General features: G+C 43.1%; 1 protein-coding gene across 1 annotated transcript in view; it reads left to right on the forward strand.

The window, feature by feature from the left end:
* The window catches only part of esf1 (ESF1 nucleolar pre-rRNA processing protein), a 62429-nt gene extending 34935 nt beyond the window's left edge, over positions 1-27494 (forward strand). Inside the window, exons 10-15 of the mRNA XM_080200008.1 lie at positions 1270-1425; positions 5629-5768; positions 18032-18122; positions 19973-20064; positions 23629-23778; positions 26504-27494. Of these exons, the coding sequence (XP_080056134.1) occupies positions 1270-1425; positions 5629-5768; positions 18032-18122; positions 19973-20064; positions 23629-23778; positions 26504-26806 (932 nt within the window). The 3' untranslated portion in view covers positions 26807-27494. The remainder of the gene's footprint in view (positions 1-1269; positions 1426-5628; positions 5769-18031; positions 18123-19972; positions 20065-23628; positions 23779-26503) is intronic.

Consider the following 27494-nt stretch of genomic DNA (forward strand, 5'->3'; position numbering starts at 1 on the left):
CATGCGGCTGGGATTCTCCAGTCCTGCTGCAGTCAATGGATTTTTCGCTGAGCGTCAAGTTCTCCATTCTCGCTGGGCAGCAGTGATAGGGCAAATCAGATCAGAGAATTCTGGCTTAAGACTCTTAGCTTTCTTTCAGCTTTGTTCTTGGCTACTTCAGTGGCATTCACGGACTACTTGCCTATTTTTATTATTTTGTACAATGCTTGATATTTGATGACGTTAATTGTAATTTACCGTTGTTCTATCCACTTATCCTTTTTTTCTAATTTCGGAGCTGTATCACAGCTTGGTGTGGCTCCTGCTCTGCCCAAGACCACAAGGGACTACAAAAGGTCCTGAATGTCGCCCAATCCATCACGCAAATCAGCCTCCCATCCATTGACTCTGTCTACATTTTCCGCTGTCTCGGCAAAGCAGCCAGCATAATCAAGGACCCCCACGCACCCCAGACATTCTCTCTTCCACGTTCTTCCATCGGGAAAAAGATACAGAAGTTTGAGGTCATGTACCAACCGACTCAAGAGTAGCTTCTTCTCTGCTGCTGTCAGACTTTTGAATGGATTTATCTTGCATTAAGTTGATCTTTCTCTACACCCTAGCTATGACTGTAACACTACATCACTACATTCTGCACTCTCTCGTTTTCTTCTCTATGAATGGTATGCTTTGTCTGTATGGCGCGCAAGAAACAATACTTTTCACTGTATGTTAATACACGTGACGATAATAAATCAAATCAAATGTCTCCACTGAGTCCATTTCCTCTATTGGTTTAAGCATCATTTTCCAAATTTGATCCATTTGCAAAGGGGTTCTGAATCCAAGTCAGTAATGTGTTACAATGTGTGCACCTTCAGTGGTTTCGTTCCTGGACATGAGTAAAATTGCGACACAGTGGCACAGCGGTTAGCACTGCTGCCTCACAGCATGGGAATCTGGGTTCAATTTCTGGCTTGAGTCATTGTCTGTGTGGAGTCTGCACTTCTCTCCCCATGTCTGCATGGGTCTCCTCCGGGTGCTCCAATTTCCCCCCACAGTCTGAAAGACATGCTGATTAGGTGCATCGACGTGAACAGGTGCCAGAGTATAGTGACTAGGGAATTTCACAGTAACTTCATTGCAGTGTTATTGTAAGTCTTACTTGTGACTAATAGATTAACTTCAAAATTGAGTTTGCACATTCTCTTTTCAATCCATATTTTATTCAGAAGTATTTGTGCGCTAAATTATACCATGGTGAACTTACAGATGTGTTTTCCTTTTTAGAGGGTGACTCTCAAAGTATGGCAGAAAGTAAAGGAACAACTAAAACAAAGAAGAATGTTGAAGACCAGATTTCAAAATACAGAGAGCTGTTGAAAAGTATACAAGAGAAAGAGGAAAAAAATAAAGACACGGAGATGGAGATCACCTGGGTTCCAGGTAAGCTTGTTGTCTGAATGATTCACAAGTTAGATAACACTTTCTTTTTATTCATTCATGGAACATGAATGTCAATGGCTGGTCAGCATTTATTATCCATCCCTAATTGCCCGAGGTCAGTTGAGAGTCAACCACATTGCTGTGCCTATGGAGTCACATGTAGGCCAGACCGGGTAAGGATGGCAGATTTCCTTTCCTAAAAGACATTAGTGAACCAGCTGGGTTTTTCCAACAATCGACAAGGGTTTCATGGTCATCAATAGATAGTTAATTCCAGATTTTTTTAAAAATTGAATTTGAATTCCACCATGGCAGCTGGTGCAATTTGAACCCGGGTCCCCAAAACATTAGTTCAGTTTCTATATGAATAGTCTCGCGATAATACCACTAGACTATTTCCCCCCCCATCCAAACAAAATAATACAACAAAATAAAATGTCTGCTGGATACACCAGTCTTCCTTGCAGCTAGAGGTGAGATGGATTGTGCTTTGGAGATTTTTTTCCAATAGTTTCTCTGGGTAAAAACCACTCTTTCAGCCAGCAGGTGTCATTGTGGCTACAACTCCTATCCTGTGACCACAAAACTTTGATTGATTTGTTTGGCCATTTGTGTGGAGGCATACTGGTTCTACAGCGGGAAGACTGAGTTTAAATAAAAATCTTCACTGCACCTGCTTGTACACGCAGAACGTAGAACTTAAGCACCACATCTCTCCAATGGGGGGGGTTCTTTTAAATGTGGTATGCTGTTGGCCCTCTTGTGGGTGCATTTTTACTTTGCAGTGGGGGGAAACCAGTGCAGCAGCTAAACAGTCCGCGTGGAATTTTTTTTTAACTGAACCCTTATGTTTTCTCTAAAATAATGGTAAAGTTTGCTTGCAAGGAAGTTAAAGATTATCTCCAGAGATTAATTGAAGTGCTGCGTTTACAGTTCAGTAACTGCCTTCAGTTCAAGATGAGTAATCTAAATCTTCACTGAGATCCCTGAGGCCTTGATCACTGGCTGTGTATTTCAACCATTCACTTTCCACAGAAAATAGCAACGGTTTCAACTCCCACTGGTGAAGTGGAACACATTGAACGAATCAGTGTCTCGAGCAGAAACATGATTTCCATTCCCTTTAATTTTTGACAGATTAAACGCTCCATTGCATTCAATAGCAGTGCTTTTAACTTTGGTCCTGCACTCATTATCATCTGTTAATCCTGAGGTGTTGATGCAAGTGTATTGAGTCTAAACCAACATCTGTGTCTAAATCCCAACAGTGAATATTCTTAGCTGTCCTTTCAGAACATTTTTTGGAAGTATGAAGGATAAGCAATGCCCTGCACATCTGTTTTTTTTAAGAAACTACATGACATAATGAATTTTGTCACTTTTTTTTCTTTAGTATTGTTTACCCAGCAGAAGAGAAGTAAAAGTAAAGTTTATTTATTAGTGTCACAAATAGGCTTACATTAACACTGCAATGAATGGAGTTACTGTGAAAATCCTCTAATCCCACACTCTGGCGTCTGTTTGGATACACTGAGGGAGAATTTAGCATGGCCAATGCACCTAACCAGCACATCTTTGGACTATGGGAGGAAGCCAGGGCATCCGGGGGAAACCCACGCGGATGTGGGAAGAACGTGCAAACTCCACACAGACAATGGCCCAAGCTGGAAATTGAACTTGGGTCCCTGGCGCTGTGGGGCCCAGCAGTACTAACCACTGAGCCATCTTGCTGACCCGCGCGAATGATACTTGGGCCAGAAATCTGGGGGTGCCCGCTGGTGGGAGACAGAAGATTCTCCAGAAGACCTGCCATGACTTGCCTGAAATTTATTGGGGCCCGCTCACCCTCGCCTCACTTAAGGACCTTAAGTGGCCAAATAATGGCCCCTTACAGGTCATTTCCTGCCAGCCGCAACTGTGAGGAGTGGGAAGACATCAACAATTAGGTGAGGATTCATATGTAGAGGTGAATTCCAGGATATTTTCTTCAACAACTACAAACTGATAATTGAGTTACAAGCTCCCGATTCTTGCTAATAATCTCATATGGACACAGTGCTAGTCAGTCTTGATTTAAAAAAAAATCAAATTACAGCATAACTTAAAAATATGTAATAATGTGACATTAAAAATAGCAGAGCAGATATTGAAAACTGCAGTCTAATCTGTGGGCTCAGGGAAATCTTCTAAACTCTCGCATTTCCCCCTGGCAATGTTCATCATCTAAAGCCCCAGTCGCAATACATTCTCAGGTGTTCATTTTATATATGTGACATCTAATGTTTTGCTTTAATAAATGAAATGTACCAGATGTTAAAGCTACAAGCCAACCTGGTGCTCAAATGAAAATGGCTGACTTGTAATTTTTCAGATCAATTATTCCAGCTGAAAATTGCCTTTGCATCTTTGTCCAATGCTGTTGGAATGGTCGCCAACAATCTAATATAGACTCACGAACCATTGGATCCAGCACAATGGGATTTGTCCTGCCAGGTGTTCAGAAAACATCAGCCTGTGTAAAGAGATGAAAGTGGATGAAAGAATTGCAACTCACTGCATTAATAGGACCTGGGTGGGATTGTTGCCTGTTCAGGCTCAATGGGCCAAAAGGCCTCTTCTGCAGAGATCAACAGCGGAGGAGAAAATTCAATAAATATTCTGGATTTCACATTCTCCAAGAGGAAGTAAAAAAATTGTCAATCCACAAGTTTTTCTTCAAATTCACAATACGCAAAGGGACAAAAATGATCATTTCCTCGTCTGGAGAAGCATGCGTTTTACTGCTACAATATTGCAGAACGCAACTTCAGCTCAATCACAGAATCCCTACAGTGCAGAAGGAGGCCATTTGGTCCATTGAGCCTGCAACGACAACAATCCCACCCAGGCCGTATTCCTGATAATTCCACACGTTTATGCTGCTAATCCCCCAGGCAGTAAGGGTCAATTTAGCATGACCTTACCTGCACATCATTGGACACTAAGAATCAATTTATCATGGCCGATCCGTCTAACCTGAACATCTTTGACTGTGGGAGGAAACCCACGCAAACACGGGTAGAGTGTGCAAACTGCACACAGACAGTGACCCAAGCTGGGAATCGAACCTGGGTCCCTGGCGCTGTGAGGCAGCAGTGCTAATCACTGTGCCACCGTGCCGCCCACGGTCATAAAGCAAGTGTGCTTTTGGAAAAGTAAATGTTGTGCCCAGTTCCACTCGGGTTACAGAACCTGAGTGGGTCAGGGAAGACCAACCAGATAATTATCCAGTGTGGGACCAGCAAGATGCGGATTGTGGTGGGAAGCCTCTGACCAAGGGCCAGGCCTGCAATGGTAACGTGCAGGCTTAGTGCTATTGAACCCAGCAATCCAGGAGGGGTTTGGGTTAAATAGGATAAAACACAGTTCAGGTGTTCACCAACTAGGTCCAGGAAGGATCGTTGGGTCCAAAATTTGATTAGTAATGCTGAGAGAGCTAGTTACCATGGAGTGATTCTTCTTTCCAGATAGTGGGCTCAGATTGGGTAGTGTGTGCTTCATGGGATACACAACAATCCTCTTCTATCCTTAATAGTGATTTTTTTTTTGCTCGGTATAGTTAATCTGTGACTTGTCACCAGGAGAACTCAACAATAGACGGGATTTTCCGGCCGCACTCATCCTAAGTCCGGGAAATCCCACTTGGGCCGTGTGATCCATGTCTCACCCACTATGATTCCTGTGGCAGGCAGGACAGGAAAACTCCGCCCGTATAATCCCTACAATTATAGGAGGCCATTTGGCCCATCCAGCCTGCACTGACAACAATTCCACCCAGGCCCCATAACCCACACATTTACCCTGCTAATCCCCCTGATAGTAAGGGTCAATTTAACATGGCCAATCAGCCTAACCTGCACATTTTGGATTGTGGGTGGAAATTGGAGCACCATATGGAAACCCATGCTAACACAGGGAGAATATAGAAAATCCACACAATCACCCAAGGCTGGATTTGACCCAAGTATTGGCACTGAGAGGCAGCAGTGCTAACCACTGTGCCTCCCTCACTAACGATTGTCTGCAGTTTTCCTGCCTATATCATGCCTTTGTATGCTGTAATACTTTGCATCATCACTGGATTCTGAAACTGGAACCTCCTGCAACCATCCGAGACATTTTGTACATCTTGCGCGTGACTGGAAATGTTACATCTTATTTCAGGTCTAAAAGAAACAACAGAAGCAATAGTAAAAAAGAAATTGGAGGCGGCTAACGAACTGACACCATGGGAAAAGTACTTGGAGAAGAGAAAGGAGAAAAAACAGAACAGAAAGAAAAAGAACAAAGCTGAGAAGCAGCAGGTAATTAGTCATTTATAACATTAAAACTTTATTACGGTGAAAATGAGGCAAAGTTAGGATGTGCAAACATGATAAATTTCTGATGAATAGCAAATATTGGCTGGTCCCCAAAGACAGTTCTGTTTACTTGGAAACCGCATACCATGCTTAAATAATCTCCTTTAATTTATAACTTGAATGACAATCGAGCTTGCAGTGTTTTTTTGGAGGGGGAAAGAAAAGGCATTCTACATATTTCTAATCTTCGTGTGACTGCCAGGATAAACATCATTAAGAGTCTTCTGTGATTAAAGAAAAATAAACGTCTTCTTGATCCACCCAAGAAAGTTGGAAACTAACTTTGATCATTTGAAATTTGTCAAGTTTTGGAATGCGCTTGCTTAATTTAACTGTTTGGACTTCTGCAGAAAAAAAAAGTAAATATTGGATTAATGTCTGGCATTTGTTTGAGTCATGCTTCCAAATGTAACTGTTTGTAGGGTCTTTCTGCTAATTGGACTATGTGGATCACAATGTGTTTCTGAAACTGTTCATTAACCCTGTAGAGATTTCAGTGACAAAGTTCAAATTGAACAAAATTGTCTCAGTGATGAGGGTCTTTTAGCCCCGGGGTTCTGTACAGCCCTGTGAATGTGCATTGCAATTCCGCTCTTGTAACCACTTTGTTTTGGGGTGGCACAGTGGTTAGCACTGCAGTGCCAGGGATCCGGGTTCAATTCCGGTTTTGGGTGACTGTCTGTGTGGCGTTTGCACTTTCTCCCTGTGTCTGTGTGGGTTTCCCCCGGTGCTCCCGTTTCCTCCCGCATTCCAAAGCCGATGTGGAGATTCCGGCGTTGAACTGGGGTGGGTACAGTAAAAAGTCTCACCAGGTTTAAGTCCAACAGGTTTATTTGGAATCATGAGCTTTCAGAGCAGCGCTCTTTCCTCAGGTGAGTCCTCCTGCGGAAGGAGCAATGCCCTGAAAGTTTGTATGATTCCAAACAAACCTGTTGGACTTAAAGCTGGTGTTGTGAGATTCCAAAGATGTGCAGGTTAGGTGGATTGGCCATGCTAAGTTATCCCTTAGTGTCAGGGAGATGAGCAGGGTAATTATTTGCAGTTATGAGGATGGGGTCTGGGTGGGATTGTTGTTGGTGCAGACTTAATGGGCCGAATGGCCTCCTTCTGCACTGTAGGGATTCTATGATTCAAGTGGAGAGGATGGGTGAAACATGTTTTGCAAGCTGAAAAAGGTCAGTAAACAAATGGTTTATGTGAAGGATATAAATAGACCCCATGTATTGGACATATAGTCTGGGCCTGAAAGGAATTTGGAATAAACTCCAGCTAAACATCAGAAGAGGACAAATCAATGTACTGAATTTCTATTGAAGTTGTAAACTGAGAAATCCCTGAGTTTCCCGCTGAATTTCACTGGTAATTTCCATTTAATGGATGTTGAAACCAAAGCACAGGCAATCTGTTAAATTAATAGTTTAAACATTTGAAGATTGTACGGGGTGGGGAAGAGGGGGCCCTTTGGCAACCCGATTGCGAAGTTTCAATTTACAGAGTTCTGAGAAGACAGCCTGGCAATTTGGCAGAATCGTGCGTATTGTACAGGATTGGAATTCTCTCTTTTTAAATCTTGCAGATGTGTGATTGAAACCGGCCTCTTATGGAAGGTGCTGAGGGAATTTAGTTCTCGAAAGATCAAGGGGCACACTAGCATCGTATGTGATCCAGATGTTTGGGATAATTTTTGTGAAGGAAGTTACTATAATAGGTGACCAAGCAAAATTGATTAGCCCCCTTTTGCTGGTTAATTTAACACCATTAAACAATTGGTTTCTTATGAAAGTGGAGAATTGTCAATCTGTAACAATTTTCGTTCCCTTTTTTCCCCCTATTATTCAAGTGTACTTGGAACATGACACCAATGAGAAAATGCCGTTCTGTACGTCACACATGTATACTTGGCCATAAAAATGTCGATATTCGCCTTCTACACATACTTATTGAGTTAAACTTTATCCATATCCACATTAGGTATCTACCTGATAACCTTTAACTTGTGTACACCTCCCTCACAGGTACTATCTCTGGCCTTACTGTCAGTCAGAAGGTTCATGTATTAGAATCATAGAATCTGTACTGTACAGAAGGTGGCCCTTCAGCCCATCAAGCCTGCACCAACAAAAATCCCACCCAGGCCCTTCCCCCGTAACCCCACATATTTACCCTGCTAGTTCCTCTGACACTAAGGGGCAATTTAGCATGGCCAATTCACCTACCCACACATCATTGGATGGTGGAAGGAAACCGGAGGAAACCCACGCAGACACGGGGATACATGCAAACTCCGCACAATCACCTGAGACCGGAATTGAACCCAGGTCCCTGGTGCTGTGAGGCAGTGCTAACCAATACGCCACCTGCAGTGTTGTCGAATATAACTTTTAGTTTTAGGAATTAAAAGTTTCAGCTGAAGAAAATGGCGTAAATATACTTAAAGCACTAATTAGTTTGGGTGCCACACATTAGGAAGGATGTGAAAACATTACAGTGGGAGTTTTCCTGTGTTATAAATGTTGTGGCACTCCCCTTTAAGAGAACAGGTCAGGTGACCTGGGACTCAAGCTTCACCCTAGGTGGAGTTTGCCTTGTGCTGACTGTGCTAGAAAACAGACATGTTAATAAAGAGTTCCAGTAGCTTATTTCTATTGACCCCGTGGTCTGTTATTAGTCTTTATAATGTGGGTATGCCGGCGTTGGACTGGCGTAAACACAGTAAAAAGTCTGACAACACCAGGTTTTAGTCCAACCTATTTATTTGATAATATTCTCACAAGCTTTCGAGGGGACAGCCTCTTCGTCAGGTGAATGGAGAGTTCTGGCCTCAGACAGAGCATATAAAGCACAAAAGTCTTTATAATCAGACCTCAAAACGTAATATTCTGAATCACGAGAATGATTCCAGAGATGAGGAACTTCAGCTATGAAGATAGATTGGAGAGTGTAGGACTGTTTTCCTTGGAGAAGAGGAGATTTGAGAGAGGGACTCAAAATCGTGAGGCATCTGCACAGAATAGATAGGGAAAAACTGTTCCAACTCATGAAAGAATCAAGAATCTGAGGGCACAGATTTAAAGTATGGCAAAAGAGGCAGGAGTGATATGAGGAGAAACTTTTTCACCCAGCAAGTAGTTATGGTCTGAAATGTATTGCCTGAGAGTATGGTGGAGGCAGGTTCAATTGAGGCATTCAAAAGGGAACTAGACCATTATTTGAAAAGGAAAAATGTGCAGGTTTACAAGAAAAAGACAGGAAAATGGCATTAAGGTCATTCAGAGAGGCAGTGCAGACATATATTTAAAAGGGTTGCAGGTTTCTATAAAAGCTGATCACATACTTTGATGGTGATGTCATTAGGTATGTGCTCATGCTGCTGTTTTACTTGCAACTTTGTGAACTCCAGTGCAAAGAGCAGCTCTTCAATAAAACCTTTTGTTAGTTTGAACCTACATATACAAACCAGATAGTTTCTTTCTGTTAAAACCCATAACCCCGAACATAATGTTGGGACGTTACAGATATGATGGCCCGAATGGCCTCTTTCTGTGCTGTAACAGTTCTGTGATTCTGTGTAAACATAGACTAATGATTTATCTTCTCATCTTAGAATTTACAACAAAACAACAGGCCGTTCAGCCTAAGTGGTTTATGTCACTGTTTACACTCTACGTCAACTGCCTCTAATTACCTGCTGTCACCCTATCGCCATATTCCTCTGTGCCTGAGCTCTAATGTGCAATGTAATGCGTCAAGCCTCTTGTAGATGCAGCAAAGCTATCTGCATCACCTGTGTCCAGTTCTGGTGACCACATTACAGAAAGACATAATTGCTCTGGAGAGAGTGCAGAGATATCCTAGAATGTTGCAGGCCTGGATAATTGTAGAAACGAGGAGGGATTGGAAGGGTTGGCGTTCTTTTTCTTGAAACAGAGAAGTCTGAGGGGTGACATGATTGAGGTGTATAAAATTTTAGAAATGGAGTAGACAAGAGGAACTTGTTTCCCTTGCAGAGTGTTCAAAAACCAGGGGTCATAGAATCAAGCTAAGTGGCAGAAGGATTAGAGGGGACTTGAGGAAAATCTTTTTTACACAGAGGATGGTGGATGTTTGGAATTTGCTGCCTGAATTGTACCTGGATCTGCACCTTAAGTGCTGTAAGTTGTAGGGCTATGGGCTGCGTTCAGGAAGATGGGATTAGAAAGGGCACCAGGGTATCTTTGGGCGGACAAGATTAGCCTAATGGTCCCTTTTGGAGCTGTATCATTTCTATGGTTCTATTTCAATTGGCATCATCGTCCAGTTTCTCATTATGCAATAAAAACAAATTCTTTATTTGATCTGTTAGTGAAGTTCTGGTATTTAATTGCCTTTTTTTGGAATCATTCATAGTTTCTTTTCATTGATGTTACCGAACTGCTCTGGAAATTTTAAAGACCTGAATTAGAGTTTCCTTTTAAGCTCTTCTCCCCCGCCCTGAAAACTTCACTCACTTCTCTGATAGTTGCATCCTCTTAATTCTGGTAGCCTGCCTGTAGATTTCCAGACCTGCAGTATCCATTTTGTAGTGCAGAAACCAGAATTGTAAACAGCGCTTCAAGTGTGACCTAACCAAGTTCTTATAAAAATGTAACTTTACCATGATGCTTTTCAAAACAAAATAAATTGCTGCAAGTGCACAGCAAATTGGGCAACATCTGTGGGAGAAACGTTAGTGGGTTCAGACCCTGATGATGTTTCGTTGCTCTAGAAATGAACCACTTTGCACACTTTATGGTCATATCAACCAGTGCTACTACTGTTACCAACTCTTGCAACTGCATCCCCAGATCACTTTGCTCTTCTGCCTTCCAAGAAATCAGAGGCCCCCTCTTCCTCCCCTTCACCACACCCCCCCCACTAAAGCAAACCACTTCACACTTAGAGGAAAGAAATACTTGCATTTGTGAACGTCTCACTGCTTTACAGCCAATCTTATACTTTCTGAGGTTTAATGTTGCAGTGTTGGATACTTCATTACGTTGAATCTCATATACCATTTAGTTGCCCTCTTCTTCTTTTAAGCTTATTTGCAGCTTCCTGCATTTTGCTGCCGAGTTCTCTACATTATTACCTATGCAGCCCCACCCCAAATTGGTTAAGGGGGCAAATGAGGCACAAGAATGACTACAATCCACCCAATTTTGACACGACACCCCCACAATTCCCAAGTCCAAATATACACATGCACACGTGGCCTTTCAGGAATTCTCCCCTGATCTCTCCCCGTGTTGTTCTTAATCTATAATTTTCAATTCATTCTGCTACCTTGCCTTTGACGTGACTCTATTATGTGACACCTTGATTGAAGAACTTCAGAGAATCTTGATCAAGTACAGATGTAGTTTAGCTTTCTGTTTTCTGCTTTTCTAACTTTTTATTTTCCAAAATGTTCCTGTACCTTTCCTGCAAAGTGCCTTTGGGTATTTTTTCTTTCTCTACACCAAAGGCACTATGTAAATGTAAGTAGGAGTTGTTGTCTTGGGGGATGTGGTTGTGATATTTGGTGGTCACATTCCAAGCAAGGGAGTGAAATTTAGAGCATGAAAGCGTTTTGCAGACCAGTGGATTGCAGAACTTATTAAAATTAAAATCACTGGCATTCGATAAGTCGGGGCTGATGTTTTATTTTCGTTTGGAAACTATTAACTTTAAAAAAACTCCCAACAACTTGTTGGTGAAGTGAAATAGATCACAGCATATTCCGTGCCGTCACACATTCAATTGCAAACTATCTCCAGTGGAATGTTGTGGTCAATCCTCCCATTTCACTACCCCAAATAACGCAATGTTGGTAGGTTAACCCCTGCCTGCTCGTGTGCTTCGCTGCTTGGTTAAAATAAGAACTTTTATTTTTACTTTTCTGTTTAAACTGATGTCACGATGGATAGCACTGCTGCCTCACAGTGCTAGGGACCCAGGTTCAATTCCCGGCTTGGGTCACTGTCTGTGTGGAGTCTGCACGTTCTCCCTGTGTCTGCGTGGGTTTCCTCTGGGTGCTCCGGTTTCCTCCCACAGTCCGAAAGACGTGCTGGTTAGGGGCATTGGCCATGCTAAATTCTCCCTCAGTGTACCTGAACAGGTGCTGGAGTGTGGCGACTAGGGGATTATCACAGTAACTTCATTGCAGTGTTAATGCAAGCCTACGACGTGACACTAACATTAAACCATAAAACTTTAACTCATTTGTGGTTGATAAAGCTTGCATTTACCAGTAACTGAATTTTTAAGATGTTGAAATCCTTTTTCAATAGCTGTCAAAAGTCCAAAGATGTGTGCGTCAGGTTGATTAGCTAAATTGACCCTAGTGTCAGGGATTAGGAGGGTAAATATGCGGGGTTATGGGGGTAGGGCCTGCATGGGATTGTGGTTGGTGCATACTCAATAGGCCGAAGAGCCTCCTTCTGCACTGTAGGGATTCTATGATTTGCGGGGCTTACTGGCCCCAATAAAAGGGTTGTCTATGCAACGTGGCCTGCAGTTAAAATCAAAAATACTCGGCAGGTCCAGCAGCATCTATGGAGAACAAATCAGAGCTAATATTTCAAATCAATCTTTAATCAGAACCCTGAGCACCCAACAATCCTCATGGCTGAGATGGAGGAGCGGTTCCTTTGATTTGATTTATTATTGTCACATGTATTAGTATACAGTGAAAAGTATTATTTCTTGCATGCTGTACAGGCAAAACATACTGTTAATAGAGAAGGAAACGAGAGACTACAGAACGAGAGGGCGGCACGGTAGCACAATGGTTAGCACTGCTGCTCCATAGCTCCAGGGACCTAGGTTCGATTCCCAGCTTGGGTCACTGTCTGTGTGGAGTTTGCACATTCTCCTCGTGTCTGCGTGAGTTTTCTCCAGGTGCTCCAGTTTCCTCCCACAGTCCAAAGATGTGCGGGTTAGATTGATTGGACAGGCACCTTAGTGTCCTGAGATGCGTAGGTTAGAGGGATTAACAGATAAAATATGTAGAGATATAGGGGTAGGGCCTGGGTGGGATTGTGGTCAGTGCACATGCGATGGGCCAAATGGCCTCTTTCTGTACTGTAGGGTTTCTATGATTTCTAGAATGTAATGTACAGTCATAGCTGGGGTGTAGAGAAAGATCAACTTAATGCGAGGTAAGTGCATTCAAAAGTCTGATGGCAGCAGGGAAGAAGCTGTTCTTGAGTTGGTTGGTGTGTGACCTCAGACTTTTGTATCTTTTTCCCAATGGGAAAAGGTGATAGAGAGAATGACTGGGTGCATAAGGTCCTTAATGATGCCGAGTGCTTTGCTGAGGGAAGTGTAGACAGAGTCAATGGATGGGAGGCTGGTTTGCGTGATGGATTGGGCTACATTCACGACCCTTTGTAGTTTCTTGCTGCCTTGGTCAGAGCAGGAGCCAAACCAAGCCGTGATACAACCAGAAAGAATGCTTTCTAAATTGCATCTACAAAAGTTGGTGAGAGTCGTAACTGACATGCCAAATTTCCTTAGTCTTCTGAGAAAGTAGAGGGATTGGTGGGCTTTCTTAACTACAGTGTCAGCATGGGGGACACCTGTTGGACTTTAACCTGGTGTTGTGAGACTTCTTAGCGTAATTGTCAGAACGAACATGTGTCTGGACAGGAAGATATGACCCATCCACTGTCTGGAATTCTGTTCATTGCAATGTCTGGCTTTATAAATTTTAGTGTGAAGAAACTTAAGCTTTTCATTTTATTTATTAAAACAAAAGTCAAAAATTCAACTCTTTCTCCAAAAATGGCTCTGTGTTTCATAGCTATGGAAATTTAAGGAAAGTTAAAGGTTCACTTTATGATCAACCTCTTGATTTTTGCCAGACACTCGTTGGGTTGAATTATACTCTGGGCACTGTTTAGGTAATTGTGCATTGTTCATACTTAAAGCCTGCAATGGCCTGCCGTAGCTGCGCTATCAGCTAATGTTATGTAGATTTTAAAATCTGTATATATTGACATTTTTGGCTGCCTGGTGGCTTCAGATGTTAAAACAAGGCAAAGTGTCGTGACAACCAAGCTGCCAGATTGAATCCATATGGGGTGGATAGTCTGCTGGCTGCCTGTCTCAATTACGTGGACACGCGAGCTGGGATACTGCAGTGGTGTGTCACTTCAACTTCAGCAATCAAAAATTACAGAATTTAAACATTCCAATCTCTTTCACACTGTAAACTTGTGAGCAACTATTTTACCAAATGTTAAGCGATTCATAACTGCAGAGCGCTCTACAAAATTGCTTAACAGATTTTTGTTTTAATTGAATTTCCGCATGGGGACTTTAAATGGGAAACTGTTTGTTTATAATTGTTTTTCGATCTTCTCATTTATTGGTTTACAGATGAGTATGTACCTCTTCCATTCACGTTTGAAGCAAGCTGTGTGGGGGGAGGGAGGTAGAATGTTTAATCGACAAATGTACAATTTTGATCAAATTTGCAGTTTTTTTTAAACTTGCACAGTGCCAGAAGCCACTAATTTTGATTTATTTTGTAATGCCTTTAGACAGCATTGTGAATCGTGTTGGAGTAGATTGATGTTACCTTGCCAAATGTAACCATCCAAGGTAAACTGAAAGGGATAAACTCGGATATCATCTATCTAAGTGAAGTAATGCACTCCAAGAGAATACAGCTAAGCTACAGAGTTATTGTGAAGTCATCCAGTTTGGAGACTGGTGTACCGAACAGACACAGGTCATTGAATGTGACTGTGCCAAAGCTATCACAAGAGTTGAATCCTGAACAACTAAGGGATTCCATTCAGTGATCATTGAGATAAGCAATGTTTAGGAATGGAGAAAACACTTAGGGCCCTGTTTCGCCATTTTGATTGTAAGTGCTGGGCGGACTTGAAACTAGGAGTATTTCAGATCCGACTTTTAGACCTGTTCTCAGGTGCCCCCATACACATTCTGCCTGAAAAAACACCAGCAATTCTGAATTGCGCTACTGAAGCCTGTGGGCGGGGTTTAATGCACCCGAAATCCTGCAGCTCCAATCAGCGCCTCCAACTGCGCATGCACAGAAAAAGAAATGATAGAATGCGGCTCCTCTACCACATCGTTCCCGGGCCAGATAATGCCTCCCACTGGCCCCCACCCCCACAACATTAATAACTCCCTTATCCCGCCCACCACCCCCTACCACCCGGGTCCCTTCCCCCTCACTGATCACAGGCAGAGTCACAGCAGACCCCTTCCCATCCCCCAAATGATCACAGGCAGAGTTGCAGCAGATTACCCCCCGCCCTCCCCAACCGATCTCAGGCAGACAGCCATCAGACCCACCTCCCCCATGCCCAACCCCCCACCAATCTCAAGCAGAGAGCCGGCGGACGCTCAGCACTTACCTCCTCACTAACAGGAGTGCCCGGATTGGACCTTTGAGGAGCGTGTCTGTTTCCCCCTGATTCTGATTGGGAGAACGTGGTGGTAAGTGGGGAAGTGCTGGTAAGGTTCGGCATCAGCCCATTAAGTCAATTTAAATGCATACAAATGCATTTAAATGACCGTCACACCCGTTTCGGGCACGGGCTCAATCACGGCCATTTTTGGGCCTTGGTAAAAGGGGAACCAGCGCAGAGGCGGGCGCAGATCACGCTACTCGCCTCACACCCAACTTTACCAAGTTTTCACACCCAAAAATGGGCACAATACGATGGTAAAATTGGGCCCTTTCTTAGAGATATACAGCACAGAAACAGGCCCTTCGGCCCAATCCGTCCACGCCGACCAGGTTTCCTAAACTGAACTAGTCCCATTTGCCTGCATTTGGTCCACATCCCTCTAAACCTTTCCCATCCATGTATCTGTCTAAATGTCTTTCAAATGTTGTAATTGTACCCACCTCTACCACCTCCTCTGGCAGCTCATTCCATACATGCACCTCCTTCTGTGTGAAAAAGCTGCCCCTCAGGTCCCTTTTAAATCTTTCACCTTAAACCTCTGCCCTCTAGTTTTGGACTCCCCTATCCTGGGGAAAAGACCTTGGCTATTCACCTATCTATGCCCCTCATGATTTTATAAATCTCTACGAAGGTCATCCCTCATCCTCCTACAGTCTAGGGAAAAAAGTCCCAGTCTATCCAGCCTCTCCTTATAATTCAAACCTTCCAGTCCCCGGTAATATCTTTTCTAAAACTTCTTTGCACCCTTTCTAGTTCAATAACATCCTTTCTCTAGCAGGGTGACCAGAATTGTGCGCAGTGCTCCAAATGTGACTGTACCAATGTCTTGTACATGTGTAACAACGTTCTGGGCATTTGAAGTGGTTAGTGTCAGCATTAAGTGCTACCAGGACCTGCCTTCTCAGGTCAGTCTGTGATGAATACCAGGTGATTTGGCATTGAGTTGATATGACAGTCATGAGGGTGGTTGAGAGGTATGAGAGCTAAAATCTTCTAAAAGTGCTGTGACCAAATCACAGAGTATGGAGGGGCACCTTCTAATTAATCTACATTTGGAAGGTGTCTAACCTAGAAGTGATGGTGTTTCCAGGCATGATTCCAAGGCCAGAATCAAACCTGGTGCCTTTGTTCTTCTGGTCATGGGCTTGAGAGATGCTGGCTGAGTAATCTTGATGACTTGCTGTAGAACAGCCTGTAAATAGTACACACTACAGTCAGGGTCCGTCCATGGGGGAGTGAGTGAATGTTAAAGCCAGTCAATGGGATGGCTATCAAGCAGATGGTTTGTCCTTTTTCATTGCTGGACTTCCACCCATCATGGGAAATGGAGAGAATCCCATCACACCGCTAACTTGCGAATGGTGGAGAGGCTTTGGGAGAGTCAAGACTTGCTGCCCAGAATAGCCAGCCCCTGACTTGCTCAAAGCCACAATATTTTATGTAGCTGGTCCAGTTGATGGTGGGAAACTGGTGATGCGAATGTCGTGGGAAGGTGGTACAGCTCTTTTTTGTTGATGGTGACCATTGGTATGGCATGAATGTTACTTGATAGGAAGAAGAAGATAGACAGACTTAGAATTGGTATTTATGAGCTAAATCCTGGTTGTCTAGGTCTTGCTGCTTGCCGGCACGAACAGCTTCACTATTTGAAGAAATGCGTTCATGACATAGTCCATTTCTGACACACACAAACACACCCCCTTGCCAATCACAACGTCTAAGTGTCCATTGACCCATTTCACATAGAGACAGGACTTCATTCCAAATGTTAAACCTCCATTTCTCACTGTGAACGAGTCATCCTGAAATGATCTATAAATGAGATCTGATTCAAATGTGCATGGATGCCAACAGGTTTGGCATAGGATGCCTGCTGGGAACCCTGTCAATGTGTTGCTTACCTCACACCTCTATTTTAATCAAAAATTAAGTAATGAGCATTTTATGAGAGTTAAATAAAACATATACCCAATTTGAACATACGGCTTTGGATGCTGATAATAAAAATGCGAATTACAAGAGAGAATAATAAAATTCACAGATGTGGCCCGTTGGCATTTGCATGAAGCAGGAACAGCTTTCACATCATACTTGTCAATTATTCTCATTAAGAATATTGAATTGTAGAATGCAGCATATTGGAGGGGATGGAGAAAAGAGCTAGTTAAAGTGGATAACTAAGTTTAAGGTTCCTTTGGCACAATTGATATTTGGGCTAGTACAGCTTTTGTAATTGTAGAAGTCTGTCTCTATAATAAAATTTGCATTTTGTATGTTTTGTTTTGAAACGTATGTGATGAGTATGTCATTGTGAATCTGCAGTCTGGGAAAACAGCTGGAACAGCTTATCTCCTCTTTGCTTTTTTTTCAATGCAGGACATGAAGAGTCCCAGCATAACAAATTCTCTAAATGATCTATGTCTACTCAAACACCTTTTGATCTATACTATCATTAGGAAGAAGTCAGTGATCTGATTTTGTCAGGGTGACTGTTTGCATTTTTATATAGTGCACAAGACTGACATTGGGGACAAGATTCACTGGCCTTCCCTCAATGTTTTTCTCAGTAGAAGGAGGTGGCACACTGTTAGCTGCTTCAGTTCCGTCGCAGTCAGTGGGAATTCCTGTTGAAGCCACCCCACATCACCTCGGGACCAGAGAATCTCAGCAGCGTGAATGGCCAGAGAATTCTGGCCCAATTCATTGTACCTGATTTTTGATGGTTGTGGTATTCATATTTCTACTCTGATTTCTGCACAGGCTAAAAATGCTGCAGGGCTGATTGATGATGAGATTCCATCAGATGTGGATTTGAACGATTCTTTCTTCACAGATGAACTGGGGCCATCAGGTAAAGAGAAAAAAATATGTTTTTGTAGATCATGCATGGGCACATTAACTCTTCTCAGCCTATTGCTTGTATTTACTTTAAAACTGAGTTTCCAAAATCAACTGAAAGGTACCAAAATAAATATTAGATTTATACTTTAAACTGTATAATTATAGTGGTATTTGTGATAAGCCCCGTTCTTTCTTCAAATCTTTTTGAAAGCACAGAAAAACATCTTGAATATTGTGGCATACAAGTTACTGCTGCTTACATATCATTATTTAGTCTTATATGAAGATGGCAATGGTGATTTTATATGAAATCTTAATAGCAGTCTTTATCTAAAGTCTTCGTCTAAAACATGTCTGGAGATTTATGGTAGAAGCAACTCAAAATTATCTTATGTAAATTTTAACATGATTGTTGTGACAGTGCACTGAAACTACAGGAAGGATTTGTAGTATTTCTGTGTTGACACTTATTTGATTTATTAGTATACAGTGAAAAGTATTGTTTCTTGCGCGCTATACAAAATATACCGTTTATAGAGAAGAAAATGAGACAGTGCGGAATGTATTGTTACAGTCATAAGTAGGGTGCAAAGAAAGATCAATTTAATGCGAGGTAGGTCCATTCAAAAGTCCGATGACAGCAGGGAAGAGGCTGTTCTTCAGTCAGTTGGCACGTAAACTCAGATGGAAGAAGGTGGAAGAGAGAATGTCAGGGGTGCATAGGGTCCTTAATTGTGCTGGCTACTTTGCCGAGGCAGCGGGAAGTGTAGGCAGAATCAATGGATGGGAGGCTGGTTTGCATGATGGACCAGGCTACACTCACAACCTTTTGTAGTTTCTTGCGGCCTTGGCCAGGGCAGGAGGCATACCAAGCTGTGATACAATCAGAAAGAATGCTTTCTATGATGCATCTGTACAAGTTGGTGAGAGTCATAGCTGACATGCCAAATTTCCTGAGTCCTCTGAGAAAGTAGAGTCATTGGTGGGTTTTCTCAACTCTAGTGTCAGCATGGGAGGACCAGGACAGATCAGTTATGACAATCTAATTAGTTGTGTGTCAATTTGATTTATATACATATGTACATTCTGGTTCAGCAGAGCACCAGTCCTTTTTAAAGCTGAGCAATGATTCAGGATTAATTTTTGCTTTTAGACTTTGACCTTACACCATTTTTTGTCAGATAAATAGGCAAATAATGCATCCAGTATCTCCAAAATTGGGTTATGGAATGAAAACGTGGAATAAGGATTATTATTCCATACTTCTTGCACACAAACCTTCAATTCAGTTTCAATTTATTTAAGTATACAGTTTATCTATTATTGGCACAAGTGGGCTTACATTAACACCGCAATGCAGTTACTGTGAAAATCTTCGAGTCGCCATACTCCAGCGCCTGTTCGGGTACACTGAGGGAGAATTTAGCACGGCCAGTGCACCTATCCGGCATGTCTTTCGGACTGTGGTAGGAAACCCCCATGCAGACTTGGGGAGAACGTACAGACTCTGCACAGACAGTGACCCAAACCGGGTATCGAACCTAGGTCCCTGGAGCTGTGAGGCAGAAGCGCTAACCAGGGACCCAGTGCCGGCCATGTTCATCAGTCACACGGGTGCTGCTAAATGATGTCATTATATATTCAATAAAGCAGTGAAAATGATCTACTAGGCAGATTGTATTCTGATTTACCAGTGGTTGCATTTTGCTTCTCCACTTTGCAATAACATTCGCTGCATTTTGCAGTTCACTGCGAGAAGCATTTTGAGATATTTCAAAAATGCTGGGGTCTTTTATTCAAGCAAAATTGGAATTCAGGCCAACCCTTATGTTTTGTTCTTTGTTTTCCTCTCACTTGCAGAATTGCAGCAAATGAAGACACAGAAGAAGATCAAAAAGCCAAAGGATAAACCGCTGACACCAGAGGAGGAAGATGATTTGGAAAGGGAAAAGGTCAGAATGAGCTCCATATTGGAAAAATTGAGCAACATCATGTATATTGGCATGAGTGAGATACCTCATCTTTCGCATGAGAAGCTAATTCCTGTCAAAGTTGTCACTGCATCCTTTTGTGACCATGTTTTAAAGGTTTTTCAAACCTGAGTTTGTATGGAAACTAAGTATAAATCCTAGCCCTTCTTTCCTTCCTGCCTGCCCTTCCCTCTGCCCATTGACCAGCCATGACATTTTCATCCAAGCTGTAGGTCTGTGACAAAAAGGGTGGCACAGTGGGTCAGCACTGCTGCCTCACAGCACCCAGAGATCCAGGTTTGATTCTGGCCTTGGGTCACTGACTTGGAGTTTGCACGTTCTTCCCTTGTCTGTGTGGGTTTCCTCCCACACTCCAAAGATGTGCAGGTTAGGGGGATTAGCCATGCTAATTGTCCCTTAGTGTAAAGATGTGTAGATTAGGGGGAAAAGTGGGATAAATACGTGGGGTTACAGGAATGGGCAGGGGGTGGGCCTGGATTAGATGCTCTGTGAGTCAGTGCAGACTCAATGGGCCAAATGGCCTTCTGCACTACAGGGATTCTATGAAAAAGCTGAAAATTAACAATTTAATGGAAGATTTATGCAGGGGAAATAAATTTACACGCTAGTAATGTCATGCTTTACTTTTTCTTTCTTCTGCCTTTCTCTGCTTTCAAGTTATTTACTTTCACGCTTTTGATTTTCAATCCTTGGGTGAATTGTAGAAATTCATAATAAGAACATAAGAAATAGGAGCAGGAGTAGGCCATCTGGCCCCTCGAGCCTGCCCCGCCATTCAGTAAGATCATGGCTGATCTGTCGTGGCTCAGTTCCACGTTCCCGCCCTCTCCCCATAACCCTTAATCCCCTCTCTTATCAAAAACCTATCAACCCGCGTCTTAAAAATATTTAGCGAGGTAGCCTCCACCACTTCAACGGGCAGAGAATTCCAGAGATTCACCACCCTTTGAGTGAAGAAGTTCCTCCTCAACTCCGTTCTAAACCGCCCCCCCCTTTATCTTGAGGCTGTGCCCCCTAGTCCTACTGTCCTTTCTGAGCGGGAAGAGTCTCTCCACCTCTATCCTATCCATCCCATTCATCATCTTATACGTCTCAATGAGATCTCCCCTCATTCTTCTAAACTCTAACGAGTACAAGCCTAGTTTATTCAGCCTCTCCTCATAGCTCAACCCCCTCAACTCTGGCATCAGCCTAGTAAACCTCCTCTGCACTCCCTCCAAGGCCAAAATATCCTTGCGTAAGTACGACGCCCAAAACTGCACACAGTACTCTAGCTGCGGCCTCACCAATGCCCTATACAGCCGCAGCAAGACCTCCCTACTTTTATATTCAATCCCCCTCGCTATGAAGGCCAGCATCCCATTCGCCTTCCTGACCACCTGCTGCACCTGCAAGCTGGGTTTTTGCGACTCATGCACAAGGACCCCGAGGTCCCTCTGCACCGTCGCCTGCTGCAGTTTTTCTCCACGTAAGTAATAGTCCTTCCTACCATTATTACTACCAAAGTGGACCACCTCGCACTTGCCACCATTAAATTCCATTTGCCAGTTCCTGGCCCATTCGCCCAGCCTATCTAGATCCTTCTGCAGACTCTCCACACCCTCCGCGCAATTTGCTGTTCCACCAATCTTGGTGTTATCAGCAAATTTCGACACCATACACTTGGTTCCCTCCTCCAGATCATCTATATAAATGGTAAATAGCTGAGGCCCCAGCACCGACCCCTGAGGCACTCCACTAGTCACCAACCGCCAATCCGAATAGCACCCATTGACCCCCACTCTCTGCCTCCTATTTGACAACCAGTCCTCTATCCACGCTAACACCCTACCCCCAACTCCATGTCCCCTGACCTTCTGCAATAACCTCTTGTGAGGTACCTTGTCAAACGCCTTCTGAAAATCAAGAAAGACCACATCCACCGGCTCTCCTCTATCCACCGCCCTAGACACATCCTCATAGAACTCCAGTAAATTTGTCAGACACGACTTCCCCTTAACGAAACTGTGCTGCGTCTGCTCTATCAAGCAATTCCCCTCAAGATGCCATTCCTGTGCTTCTCTTGCCCCTACCTCCGAGAAGAACTGATAATTGCACGTTTGATTTAGGATCTGCAACGATGGACAGCCAGTATGGCTTAACATCTGGACCAACAGAGGGTAGGAACATCGGGATCAACAGGGAATAGGAACATCGGGATCAACAGGGAATAGGAACATCGGGACCAATGGGAGGATGAACCGAGTGTAGGGTGTCGAAATTTGCTGATGACACCAAGATAGGGGGAACGGCAAATTGTGCGGAGGGTGTGGAGAGTCTGCAGAAGGATCTAGATAGGCTGGGCGAATGGGCCAGGAACTGGCAAATGGAATTTAATGTTGGCAAGTGCGAGGTGGTCCACTTTGGTAGGAAGAATGGTAGGAAGGACTATTACTTACGGGGCGAAAAACTGCAGCAGGCGACGGTGCAGAGGGACCTCGGGGTCCTTGTGCATGAGTCGCAAAAACCCAGCTTGCAGGTGCAGCAGGTGGTCAGGAAGGCGAATGGGATGCTGGCCTTCATAGCGAGGAGGATTGAATATAAAAGTAGGGAGGTCTTGCTGCAGCTGTATACGGCATTGGTGAGGCCGCAGCTGGAGTACTGTGTGCAGTTTTGGGCGCCGCACCTGCGCAAAGATATTTTGGCCTTGGAGGGAGTGCAGAGGAGGTTCACTAGGCTGATACCGGAGTTGAGGGGGTTGAGCTATGAGGAGAGGCTGAATAAACTGGGCTTGTACTCGAGAGTTTAGAAGAATGAGGGGAGATCTCATTGAGACTTATAAGATGATGAATGGGATGGATAGGATAGAGGTGGAGAGACTCTTCCCGCTCAAAAAAGACAGTAGGACTAGGGGGCACAGCCTCAAGATAAAAGGGGGGCGGTTTAGAACGGAGTTGAGGAGGAACTTCTTCACTCAAAGGGTGGTGAATCTCTGGAATTCTCTGCCCATTGAAGTGGTGGAGGCTGCCTCGCTAAATATTTTTAAGACGCGGGTTGATGGGTTTTTGATAAGAGAGGGGATTAAGGGTTATGGGGAGAGGGCGGGAAAGTGGAACTGAGCAGCGACAGATCAGCCATGATCTTATTGAATGGCGGGGCAGGCTCGAAGGGCTGGATGGCCTACTCCTGCTCCTATTTCTTATGTTCTTATGTTCTTATAGGAACATTGGAACCAATGGGAGGATAGGAACATTGGAACCGATGGGAGGATAGGAACATTGGAACCGATGGGAGGATAGGAACATTGGAACCAATGGGAGGATAGGAACATTGGAACCAATGGGAGGATAGGAACATTGGAACCAATGGGAGGATAGGAACGTCTGAACAAACAGGGATTAGAGTTTTCATTTTGAGGGCTTTTAGCTATGTTTGGACACTGTTCCAAGCATTGTACATTTTTTGCCTTAATTATCAGGTTTCTGCATTAAATCTTCAAGGAGTGATGTTTAGTTGTATTTACAACTCAAAATTTTTCATTACCAGGCAAAGATGTCCTTGCTTTTGATGGACGATGAGGCAGAAGACCGAGAGCACTTCAATTATGACAAAATAGTGGCACATCAGAATCTCAGCAAGAGTAAAAAGAAGAAATTAATTAAAAAGAAGGAACTTCTGGAAGAAGACAACTTCAAGGTAATTATTATTCACTTAATGCTTCTTTGTTTTAAGATTAGTTTATAATAAAATCTAAGCAAATTTTCCAGTCCTACCCACCCACTGCAGAAATCTTAGCAGACCAGACAGAAAATTTGGCAGACCATTTAAAGGTCCATTAACCTTGTGCTGGAATTTCCAATATTGGGGCTATGGATAGTCAGAGGCTTTTTCCCAAGATGGAACTGTCAATTACAAGTGGGCATAGGTTCAAGGTGAGAAGGGGAAAGTTTAAGGGAGATGTGCCAGATAAGTTTTTTGACGCAGATGTGTAGGTAGAGGGATTAGTGGGTATAATATGTGGGGATATGGGGGTAGGGCCTGGGTGGGATTGTGTTCGGTGCAGACTTGATGGGCCGAAGGGCTTCTTTCTGCACTGTAGGATTCTATGGTTAACTGAAATTCTATGGTCTATGGTCTAAGAAAGTAGTGGGTGTCTGGAACGCACTGCTAGAGGTGGTGGTGGAACCAGGCACATGAGCAACATTTAAGAGGCATCTGGATGAGTACATGGATAGAGGGATATAGACTGGGTAAGGGCAGAAGGTTTTTTTTAGTTTAGTTAGGGCCTCATGATCAGCATAGGCTTGGAGGGCCGAAGGGCCTATTCCTGTGCTGTACTTTTCTTTGGGGCCTATGTGGCCGCATAATCTTACCCACTATCTTTGTATATTTGTCAAAAATATAAAAATATCCTGCTGTGGATTGCTGATGTGATTCATGTTAAAATAGATTTCAAAGACAACGGAGAATAGAGTGCTTTAAATCTGACTCTGGGGTAACGATCTCCTGGTCCGTAGGTCAGGAGATGGATGGATGGATAGCCAGATATGGCTTTATGGTCGAGAGGACCAACTACAACCACAATGTCAGCCACACAAAGACAATGCTATTACAGTTCAAGCAATATTCTCCTTAAATTGTGATGTCCTGAGCATCACCAGCAGGGCTGACATTTATTGTCCATAAATTGAGTGGATTGCTAGGGCCATTTCAGAGGGGCTTTTAAGAGTCAACCACATTGTTGGGGGATCTGGAGTCAAATGTACGCCAGACCCAGGTAAGGACAACAGATTTTCTTCCCTAAAAGGACATCGGAAAACCAGGTGGTTTTTCCAACAATCGACAATGGTTTCAACATTAGACTTCCAATTCCAGATTTATATTGGATTCAGATTTCACCAGCTGCCATGGTAATACTTGAACCCTGGGTCTCTGGATTACTAGTCCAGTGACAATGCCACTACACCACTGCTTCCCCTTGGTGGTATGATGTAGTGCAATTGATATGCCACGAGCCAGAATGACTTGTATACTGTCTGACAAGAAATGCTTCCACTGCTCTCTCAATACCTTGAAGGTGCACAGCAGATTTGTTGGGATTCTCTAGGGCAAATGCAGAAAAACAATTTCCTCAGTTGAGGGAATCCAGAACAAGAATTGGAGCTCGTCTGCAGGTTCTAGATCAGTTGAAGTATTCAAGACTTGAATTGGCGATTTGTGTTGGTAATGGTATCAAAGGATTAGAAATGATTTTGAAGTACAGATCGACCTTAATCAAACCAAATGTAACAAGGTCTGGGAATTAATTCTTCAACTCCTGTTCTTTTGTCTCCGTGAGTTTTCTCCGGGTGCTCCAGTTTCCTCCCATACTCCACAAAGATGTGCAGGTTAGGCTGTGCTAAAATTGTGCCTTAGTATCAGGGGGATTAGTGAGGTAAATATGTGGGGTGACAGGGATAGGGCCTGGGTGGGATTGTTGTCCGTGCAGGTCGGATGGGCTGAATAGCCTCTTCTGCACTGTAGGAATTCTATGGTTTTATTTAATTCAACAATGAAAGTAAACCCAGAACAATTCTTTTCAGCTATGGGGACATAACACAGGTTCAGTTATGAAGAGAAACCAGAGAAACTGGGGGTCCATTTGTTAGAGCAAAGATAATTAAGAGGAGTGTCGATCAAGTAAACTAGGAAAGGCATTTCCACTGGACAAGGTATGATTAGTGGGCAGAAAGATCAAAGAGAGCAGTGAGAATTTATTTTGCTGATGCAGCGGATTGTTGGAGAATCAAATGCCCAAAAAACAAACACAATGGAAACAGAAATTGTACAAGATTCAATGGAGGAGTGGCTAATTGTTCACAAAATCAAAACTTCATGGCTCATTCAGGAAACCAGCCCAGGCACAATGAGCTGTGAGTGAAAACTAGAAGGCAACACTGCTGCCTTACAGCGCCAGGAACGCAGGTTCAATCCCTGGCTTGGGTTGCTGTTCCTGTGGCTTTGCACATTCTCCCCGTGTCTGCTTGGGTTTCCTCCGGGTGCTCCGGTTTCCTCCCACAGTCCAGAGATGTGCAGGTTAGGTGGATTGGCCGTGCTAAATTGCCCTTTAATGTCAGGGGGAGCTAGCTAGCGTAAATGCATGGGGTTATGGAGATAGAGCCTAGGTAGGATTGTGATTGGTGCAGACTCGATGGGCCAAATGCTCTCCTTCTGCACTGTAGGATTCTATAAGAAAGGGGCTTTGCATTGAATGCTTTTCCATTGACAATCTGACATAGAAAAATTACGTAAGAAGTTTTGAACAGCACAATCGTGTTACTATGGAGAGCAAAGTTTGCCTAAATTTGAAACAATGAACCTCTTGTAAAACCGCACAGCTAGAATGAAGGTTTAAGCTATTACGTTTGACTTTTTGTTACAGGTGGATGTTGCTGACCCAAGGTTTCAAGCCTTATACACGTCACACCTCTTCAACCTGGACCCTACAGACCCCAGTTTTAAGAAGACTAGTGCCACGCAGTCTATCCTGGAAGAGAAGTCAAGGCAAAGACGAGAGCAGCAGAGGCAGGCAGCAACACTCCGGAGAAAGGAAAGTGAGGTTACTGGAGAGGAAACAACGAAAGCCATGAAGAAACCAGTAGATGACACACTTTCTTTGCTTGTAAAATCGATCAAAGCAAAAACTGAGCAATTTCAGGCTCGGAAGAAACAAAAAACTGTGTAATAGAATGTGTGCAAAAAAAGAAAATTCATTCTAATTGCTGCAAATGTACTTTGATCGCTAAAAATGTACATAAACTTCACTGAAAATAGATTTACCAAAGTCAGTTGTTGAGTTAGTTTAATGTACATGCAGGACTAATATCACTGATGTTAAATGGAAGGATGTATTTTTATCAATAGATGCATTTGAATTAAATTCTCCTGCCCACAGTTGGAATCCAAAACTTCGAAATGTTGTGTATACCAGTTCTCTTTGTTGTTCATGCTCACATGTGCTTTGGTGATGCTAATATGGGGTGTATTCCTCTGGCATCATCACTTGGCATCACTAAAAAAGTGCCTTCCATCAGTAAAGTCTTTCATATAAAATCACATGGGAAAAATAAGCTAAAGATCAAATATTGGAGATTGTATTGGCAAAAGCTTTTAAATTTGTGATGAGGAAAAATATAAACATGGTTTTTTTTAATGCCCTCTCCAGATTTGCAAAAAAAGGTTCAACATTCAGGCAAAATACTGTTCTCCATTGTCCAAAAACTGTACTCAAAAACTTCAAATTAAATTTAAAGAGACAGGAACTTTGGAACAATACAGCTAACATTTTATACAAATGTTATTCTATATTTGGATATATTCAGGGAACTGCATTCCTTTGGAATTTGATGTAACATTAAAGTTTTTGAAAAGAA

The sequence above is a fragment of the Carcharhinus amblyrhynchos genome, chromosome 12 (genome assembly GCF_965287045.1).
Source record: "Carcharhinus amblyrhynchos chromosome 12, sCarAmb.v2.hapA, whole genome shotgun sequence".
Classification (NCBI taxonomy): domain Eukaryota; kingdom Metazoa; phylum Chordata; class Chondrichthyes; order Carcharhiniformes; family Carcharhinidae; genus Carcharhinus; species Carcharhinus amblyrhynchos.